At 45.6% G+C, this 8,460-nt stretch overlaps 3 protein-coding genes across 3 annotated transcripts; 1 reads left to right on the top strand and 2 right to left on the bottom strand.

Annotated features, from left to right (window-relative positions):
• Window positions 1–309: 309 nt before the first annotated feature.
• On the top strand, window positions 310–3,406 carry grhpra (glyoxylate reductase/hydroxypyruvate reductase a). The gene is made up of 9 exons (XM_035650256.2): window positions 310–570; window positions 928–1,058; window positions 1,327–1,399; window positions 1,496–1,612; window positions 1,754–1,842; window positions 1,994–2,095; window positions 2,224–2,359; window positions 2,475–2,605; window positions 2,702–3,406. The coding sequence occupies exons 1-9, from the start codon at window positions 485–487 to the stop codon at window positions 2,821–2,823; spliced, it is 987 nt and encodes a 328-aa protein (XP_035506149.1). The 5' UTR covers window positions 310–484; the 3' UTR covers window positions 2,824–3,406.
• LOC118319692 (zinc finger and BTB domain-containing protein 5-like) lies at window positions 3,386–6,088 on the bottom strand. Its single transcript, XM_035650254.2, has one exon. It carries the CDS (start codon window positions 5,692–5,694, stop codon window positions 3,646–3,648), a length of 2,049 nt encoding a protein of 682 aa, XP_035506147.2. The 5' UTR covers window positions 5,695–6,088; the 3' UTR covers window positions 3,386–3,645.
• Window positions 6,089–6,762: 674 nt separating this feature from the next.
• On the bottom strand, window positions 6,763–7,663 carry tomm5 (translocase of outer mitochondrial membrane 5 homolog (yeast)). The gene is made up of 2 exons (XM_035650257.2): window positions 7,436–7,663; window positions 6,763–7,101 (listed from the first exon to the last, which is right to left on the bottom strand). Exons 1-2 carry the CDS (start codon window positions 7,554–7,556, stop codon window positions 7,067–7,069), a joined length of 156 nt encoding a protein of 51 aa, XP_035506150.1. The 5' UTR covers window positions 7,557–7,663; the 3' UTR covers window positions 6,763–7,066.
• Between the last annotated feature and the right edge of the window lie 797 nt (window positions 7,664–8,460).

The raw sequence follows: 8,460 nt of genomic DNA on the forward strand, positions 1-8,460 counted from the left end.
CGTAAACATGCCCTTACTAAGGCAAGAGGGACCGGGGAGAATCACACTTCGCTCCAAAATAAACGAATAAAGAAAGAATGAAACAGCTCCACGGCGCAGACCCAGATGTCTCCATGTGACTGATTTATTTTAATATTGTTATTTGCAAACATTTAATCTCCTGACAGCCTGACCAACATCGACAGAAAATACAAAGTGTTTGTCTATTTAGTTTGATCTTTGACATTCCATTCCATCTGATTTGAACAGAAAAAGTAGTCCCTTAGAGAAAAGATAGAGCCCATGCCCCGCGCATGCGCACTTGTATGAAATAAACCCACTTCCTTCGTGCTGTGACCAGCTGTAGCTGTTCCACTGTGAAAAGTGAAGAAGTATGAGCCCGGGCGGCCTGTGAACACACGTGTCCACCTCGCAGACGTCACGGTTTCCTGTTCTCCTGCTCGCCTGCTCTCCAAAGGATTTAAAAGTCACTTCCAAGTGTGTGATGCAGGCGGCTGCAAAAGTCATGAAGGTGTTCGTGACGAGGCGCATCCCGCCGGAGGGAATGAAGATCCTGTCTGCGGCCGGAGAGTAGGACGTATTTCTAACCGTCATTTGATATCGGCGAAGCAGCGTAGCATTTATCAGCTACCAGAGAGAGTGTGTTTGTGTGTGTGTGTGTGTGTGTGTGTGTGTGTGTGTGCCTGTTTTGAGTAAATGTCCCATTCATATAGTAAGGAAGTGTTTGTACTGACTGTCTGTACAGTCATCAGTGTTGTGGGTCATGTTACTCAGTCACACTTACACTCTGTGAGGATCTAAAGATGTGACCCTGTGACCTCTGCCAGGGTCACACACACACACACACTGCTGTTTGTTTTTCCTTACAGACTACAGGCTTCATGCTCGTGTATCAGTCAGATTCAGTTCAGTCTCCTCCTGTCTCAGGTGTGAGGTGTGTCTGTGGGACTCGGATGAACCTGTGCCGAGAGAGGAGCTCCTCAAAGGTGTGCAGAGGGCTCACGGTCTCGTGTGTCTGCTGTCAGACAAGATCGATGCTGAGGTTCTGGATGCTGCAGGTACCCCTCCTCTCTCTCTCGCTCTCTCTCTCTCTCTCTCTCTCTCTTGTACTAATCAAGCAATCAATCAAGGAAGATTCAACAAAGTCTCCCAGTCAGATTTGCTTGTGCATAAATTCCATTTAATTATTCAACAACGATCAATATTTGTTGCTGGCTTATTTTCTACGAATCAACTAATCGGAGCATATCCAAAACCAGTAGCAATGTTGATGAAATGAACTTGTGTCTAGATTTCAGTTTACAGCTGGTCTGTCTCTGATTACAGGGCCAAACCTTAAAGTAATCAGCACCATGTCTGTGGGATTCGACCACATGGCTCTTGATGAAATACAAAAACGGTAGGTTACGCATCTTATCCTGACAAAACCAAGCTTCGACTAGTAGACCCTAGTGTCACATGGCCTCTTGAAGTTCCACTGCTGTGTTTTCACCAGTGGAATACGTGTTGGATACACTCCAGATGTGCTGACTGATGCCACAGCTGAACTGACTGTTGCTCTGCTGCTGGCCACCGCTCGCAGATTACCAGAGGGAGTTGAGGAGGTCAAAAAGTCAGTCTCACCAAGTTACACATTTACATACATCAGTGTTTTCTTGATTGTGTTTCTGGTTCTTTTTAACCATAACAACAAGTTATTGCTTTAATGGATCACTACACATGGGTCAAACAGTTTTTTGTGTTGCTCTCTCAGTGGTGGCTGGAGCTCGTGGAAGCCTCTCTGGCTGTGCGGCTATGGACTTTCTGGCAGCACAGTAGGAATCATTGGACTCGGACGCATTGGTAAGGCTTACTGTTATTCCTACACTTACTTCGGTATATGACGAAGCCATATTCCACGCTGACATATCTAACTCGCAACATGTGATATTATTATTTTCCTCACAAAGTTTACAACCTGTCCGTAGGTGAATAATATGTTGTTTGTGTTCAGGTTTGGCAATTGCTCGGAGACTCATGCCCTTTGGAGTGAAGAGACTTCTGTATACGGGGAGAGCGGCCAAGGCCCACGCCGCAGAGGTGAATGGAGAATTTGGTAAGAATGAGGAGAGAAACTTCAACAGAGAAAGGGCAAACGAATAAAAAGCATAGCGAGGTGGAAGTGGCAGGACTGCAGAAGTGAAAATCTAATATTCTTTTAACTCTCTTCTCTCTGTCGAACAGTTCCCCTGGACACACTTGTGTCTGAGAGTGACTTCATCGTTGTTTCCTGCTCCCTGAGTCCAGAAACCCAGGGCCTGTGTGACAAACCCTTCTTCAGCAAGATGAAGAGCACTGCAGTCTTCATCAACTCAAGCAGGTATACTTTAAAAGGGGTGTAAAGCTTGGAAATATGGCTGTGGATCATTCTCATGCATCTTTGACACTTGCTAGTGATACACGAGGATGACAACATGGTGAACTATTGGCTTTAGGGGGGCTGTGGTGAACCAGGACGATCTGTACGAAGCTCTGAGCAGTGGACAGATAGCTGCAGCTGGACTGGATGTCACGACACCCGAGCCACTCCCCACAAACCATCCCCTGCTTACACTCAAAAACTGTGGTGAGTTGACAGAGCAGAACAAAAGAAATGTTCACAAGTGAAACTTTGCCTTGGTTTTCCTTTCTAATGTATTCTCTGTCCTCTTCTCTTGTGAAGTGGTGTTGCCGCACATCGGCAGTGCCACCTACTCCACAAGAGGTGTCATGTCAGCTTTGGTGGCACGAAACCTGCTGGGGGGTTTACGGGGCACAGAGATGCCCAGTGAACTCACCTTCTAGAGCCTGATTCGGAGCCGCAGCGCCTGGTGCCGCCTCTGGTGTTGTCAGAAAACAGTAACGCACTGATCTGATAATGGTCTCTGATGTGGAGACCAAAGCAGTGAAAGAACAGTAAGAATACTCATGTCGTTCAGATACATGTTTTCTAAATGTCATTGTTAACTCAATAGTTTTGTTTGATCCTATCACAGTTGCACAGAAGTGTGCTTTTAATATGCATGCTGCATTTTTGAGGAAGGAAATGATCCGTGCAAAGTCTTGATTCATGTTAACGAACTACAGTTGCTACACTCCTTGAATATAGTAGTAAAGGTGTTTCCTTCAAAATAGAGTCAGTGGTTTGTTTTCTTGCCTTGAAGGTGAGATGTACACTTGTTGGTCTGCACTTTATCCTGATGATGAAGCTCCGTGTTTCCTGTTAGTAAACAGTACAACACTCCGGTTCTGTGTTAAATGGGATTTTTTTCTGAAGACTAAAAATCGTTCAGTAGAAATATAATGTAAGGTGTGCATTTGTTTCTTTAATAAAAATCCTCATGCTTGAAATAGATTTGTAGATCAATAAAAATCGCCAAGTGCATTATTTATTGTCTCATCACTCAATCATGTTGTACTTTGAGAATAGTTTCAGTGCATTTACATGGGTTTGGCTGCAATTCATCTGTTTCAGATCTGGAAACATTAACATTGAAAACAATAAATAGGAGATACATCACCTATTTCATTTTGAATTCATGTTACTCAATCAATGATTTATAAATTGTGGAATTATTAAATTAGATTTTTTTTTATGCAGAACTGTGTGTAGCTCTCACAAAGAGGTCAGAGCAGAGGTTCTGGGAATGACTGATCGTCTTTCCAGTTGAGGCAGGTATTCTTGGAGTGCTTGTATAGATGGGACGACTGGCTGAAGCGTTTGCCACACTTGGGACAGGGATAGGGCTTTTCTCCTGTGTGGACACGAATGTGCTTCTTGCAGTCAGTCAGGTTCATGAATGTCTTACAGCAGATGTTGCATGCGTATTTCTTCTCCCCTTCCACTAACAACACATGGTCCTCAGCAGCTGCTTTTTTGCACTTGGACAGAACATCCTCTGAAGCTCTGGTTAGGGGTGGCCGATCAGCAGCTTCCCCCGGCGCTGATCCATAGGAAGGATCGGTGCCGGCTTCTGATCCAGGCGGCACTTTGGGGGCGATGCGACGGAAGGTTGTTGCCCCTGAGCATTTCCCGACCCTGGAAGGTTGGACGAGGGAGGCCTCCAGACTGAGGCCTGGTCCGATGCCGCTCAGGAACCCTGCTAAAGAGTTCTGGGTGGACTGTAGGATGACCGTGTCGCTAAAACCAGAGCTTTGAGTCGGGAGAAGCTGCTGCAAGGGGACAGGCGTTACTGGAAAAACGAGAGAGGAGGAGGAATCGGAGGACTGAGCAGAAGAGGTGTTTGCTTCTTCTGGGTTTTGACATGGTACCACGATGTTTCCAGCAGCTGCAGGAGCATCGCTGGCAGCGGCGGCAGCTGCAGTGGCAGCAGCCGTGAGAGTAGCGAGGCTGTCTTCTTCATCCAGTGCTCCCATTACATTGTCGGCACTGGGATTGAGGAAGCAGGAGAAGGCCAGCTCTGACAGGCTGTCCAGACCTTCACCGTCCTCGCCCAAATCCTCTGCTCCTCTGTGTGCATCCGTTTGTAGATCTGAGCACAGCTGAGATTGAAAAGAGCCAACACCAGTGTCCTTTTTCTCATCATCCACTTGTGTGTTCAAGTTGTCTGTGCATTCTTGTGGTGGAGATGGGGGAGAATCTAAATCTGGGGAATAGGCCCCCAAGTTTTCCTTTTTCACCTCGATTACCACCATCTTTGGCTCCTCTTCCTCCCCTTCTTCTCCCACCTTCACTTTCACCACTGTGTCTCCATCTGGATCTCCATCCCTCTTCCACACACCTCCTTTGCTGCTGTCTGACTGGCTTGGTAGCTGGATCTCCTCTGACTCTCCCTTTGTTGTTTCGTATTTCTCCTCCACATCCTCCTCCTCCTCCTCCTCATCATCAGCGTGGTTCTCCGAAAATCTGTCAGCTGTCTTCAGGCAGTCCAGGGACAGCAGATTCTCTTCTCCCTCCTCTGTGCTGACGGTGCTTCTGCTGGTCACAGTAGGAGAATACTCCTTGTAGTTTTCCCCAGGCAGCCTGCAGCTTCTCTTCCTGCAGCCGAGCCTGTCCTCGTGTGACTTTCGTTTATACCTCGACGAAGGTGCCGCTGTGCTCTGCTCGCCGTTGACTCTCCTCCACAACCCCGGATCTTCACCCCCAACCGACTGGCTCACCACGACTCCCATTCCTCCTTCATCTGACTCCTCCTCCATAGCAGAGGAGACCAGCCGAAGCGAGGAAGACCGCTCTTCCAGTGAGGGGAGACACTGCTGCTGCTGCTGCTGCTGTTGCACTGACCTCCATCCTTTGGGTGGCGAGGCAGGGAAGTTTTTCCTGGACAGGTGGAGCTTGCATGCCTTCACCACAGTGTTCAGGTGCAGGTGCGAGGCCGCCAGCAGCACATCCATCACATTGGACGCCCCCAGGGAGAGGGTGGAGGTGTAAATCATGTCTAGCAGGGTGGAGAAGGCCTCGGGGGTCACCACCTCTGGATCTAGCTCCATCACACTGGGGCCGCCCCCTTCGCCTCTGTCAGCTCCTCCAGCCTCATCGGCGCTGTCACTGGAGCTCAGGAGAGCCCTGAAGTGAGAGCTGCATGCCGCCAGGATGGAGCGGTGGGCCTGGAAGCTCTGACCCCCGACCACCACCACACAGTCACACAGCTGAGCGTGCAGACGCTGGTGGTTGAGCTGCTTGAAAATGTGCTGGAAATGACCTGGGAAGTCCATGATGGCCGCTGGAAATAGTTGATTTAATCTTGGAGGTCTCACTGGTGTGTCTCATCATGCTGAAAGCGGCACCAGGCTGACGTCAGCTTACCTCCGGTGTAGCGGTTCATTGTGCTGTAGCCGGGTCTCCGTGAGATGCTCCGGACTATGGGCGGGCCTGGTCCAGCAATGAGGCGGGAAGATGCGACTCGGACTCGGGCTTTGTCTCCAACTGCAACCGCCCGCTGTCCGCACAGCTCTCCCTCTCTTACTGCGGCTTCTCAAACACGATGTCCTGAATTGTAGCGTCCCCCTTCCGTAGTTCTCATTGTACACAATTCATAGCGCTCTCACAGCCACGCTGCAGTTTGCATCCATTGTCGACGGCACAGTCGCTCCTCTCAATCTTTACAATGTAACATCGCCCCCTGGTGGTGAACCTCCGAAAGTACAACTCAGTTTTTCTGTGATTCACAGCTGTTTGTTTCTTTTTAAACCATTTTATTTATTTAAAATACAGGTTTAAATGTAAAACTATTGTAAATACACGCCATCCTGTAATAGCTGCTTCGCCAGTTAAATTATTCCACAATGTGATGGAAAATCAATGTAAAATGAAAAAATCCTAGTCGTTTTCATTTACTTTTAGAATACCACACAAGAAACCGTTTTTTAAAACTATGCTTCATTTTTACATTTTGTTGACATAACTGATACAAACCAAGTCACCTCAAGGTTTTAAATCTTGGTAATTATGGAGATTTTAAAAACAGAAAGTACTTTGTCCCCATCGCAGAGAAGGCAACCTATTTATCAGTTTGATAAATGAAAAAAAGTATCTTACCAAACACTGTAACACTGTTACCAATATTTCTACCATTAAAATTGGTTGTGCAGGCCTACCATAAGTTTACGATGCAGAGATTGCTAGCATTGACTTTAAAACAAATGCAAAGATCTCTGCTGCAGGCCAGTCAGTTAGTGTTAAGGGTGTATCTCATATATACACACACACGTGTATATGTAGTTTACATATTTTTGGGAACAGGACTGAACATTCTGTCTCTAACAGCCACAGTTTCAAACAAGCAGATTCAACATGGTGTCCCTTTATTGCATGACGCAGGATTAAACAATCAACAATTTATATAACAAAAAATAATAAGTATAAAGTCAGACTACAGTTTACAACAAGAAACAAGACTAGAATTGATAACAGGTTTGTTTTCTGCGGTGCACTGTTGGACAGACACTGGTCGTCCCCCGTGGGGGTGATGCTGCTGTGGCCCCAGCTGTCTGCTCATGATGGCGATGAAGATGATGATGGTGGTCCGTGCTGTTTCTGATGAAGGAAACTCAGTGGACGGTGGAGAGAACCCATCAGCTGCTCCATTCATATGCTGTCCAGCTTCTTTAACACAAACGGAGCTGTAGATACAGAAAACACAGATTATTAGACACCAGTGAAATTTAACAGCACTGTGTGTGTGAGTGAGAGTGTGTGAGTGAGAGTGTGTGAGTGTGTGTGAGACATGTTTGAGTATAGTGACCTTTAGGATATTTTCAATCCTGTATGGGATCGGGACAAGAAAGCTAGTGTTTGTATCCTAGTCTTACTGCACTACATGCACTGGTTATCACAGCTGACCAAGTGTGACCTAAATACCTCCGATGCCCTGTTTACAAACGTTGATATTGTGGCGTTAGTGAGGCTTGATGTCAATGTCACCGCTCGGTACCGCAGACTGTGGTCTGTACTCACTGGCTCTGAGAAGGGCGACGTAAATAAGAAAGTTCCTCAGAGACGATATCACGTCTTGTCGCATTTTCTTTTTCATCTCCTCCGGATCCATTTTAGGTCCGAGTCCTTCCAGCTTGAACATCGTCGCTGTGGTTTTAATTCTCCAGTCCGCCTGCGGTGTGAGGAAGAATTCTCCGTTCCGGGAGCGAGAGCATGGACGAGCTAATCAAAACCGGAAAGACGCAACAGCGGAAGTTACGTCGACGGACGGCGCGCACCGAGGGACAAACCGCACGGAGAGACCAAAAGGCAAACCTTAAATGTGGAACTCTTGCATTTAACGGTCAGTATTTAATTAAAAATAACGCCATGATCAGAATAACAAAGCGAATTTTTGTTTTACAAACAATATAATTTTTTGAATTTAGTAACGTTTATTTTAGCATTATTATACGTAAACATTCTCTAGTTTGTATCCCTTGTATGATCTGGTTTGTGTCTATTTTTGCTTTTGCACTAACTGTTCTGCAAAAAAAGAGTGGAAAAAAACTCTCAGAATATTAGCACACAGCATGTTGTTAAAGAAATGTAATGATGGCTGATAAGTTGAGGTCTGATGGCTAAAATATTTTACAGTTGCGGAAGGAACCAGAGTCCTGGATTTCTGGAAAAATTGATTTATTAATGTGTATACAACATTATCATACGTTTATAAAACACAACATGTCAGACTTCAGGATTAGAATATTAAATCCTTATGAGTAAAGATAAACATAAGTTAAATGTATTTAAATGTACTGTGCTGCAACCTTTAACAAGATGGACATGGTAATTTAAAAAAAAAAATAAAGGTTAACAAAAGCTGGTAAACTGTATGATAAAAGTCAAGAAATAATATTGAATTGAATTAAATAGAATTATCTGTAAGTAAGTACATACAACGAAATTAAAATGTTACTCTATGGTGTAAACATAAAAATACAAAAAACACACACATTGAGTAAAAACATAGAACAGAGAGCGGAATGTGTTAAAACCTAGAATAA

This window comes from Scophthalmus maximus, chromosome 9 (genome assembly GCF_022379125.1).
Source record: "Scophthalmus maximus strain ysfricsl-2021 chromosome 9, ASM2237912v1, whole genome shotgun sequence".
NCBI classification, from domain to species: Eukaryota; Metazoa; Chordata; class Actinopteri; order Pleuronectiformes; family Scophthalmidae; genus Scophthalmus; species Scophthalmus maximus.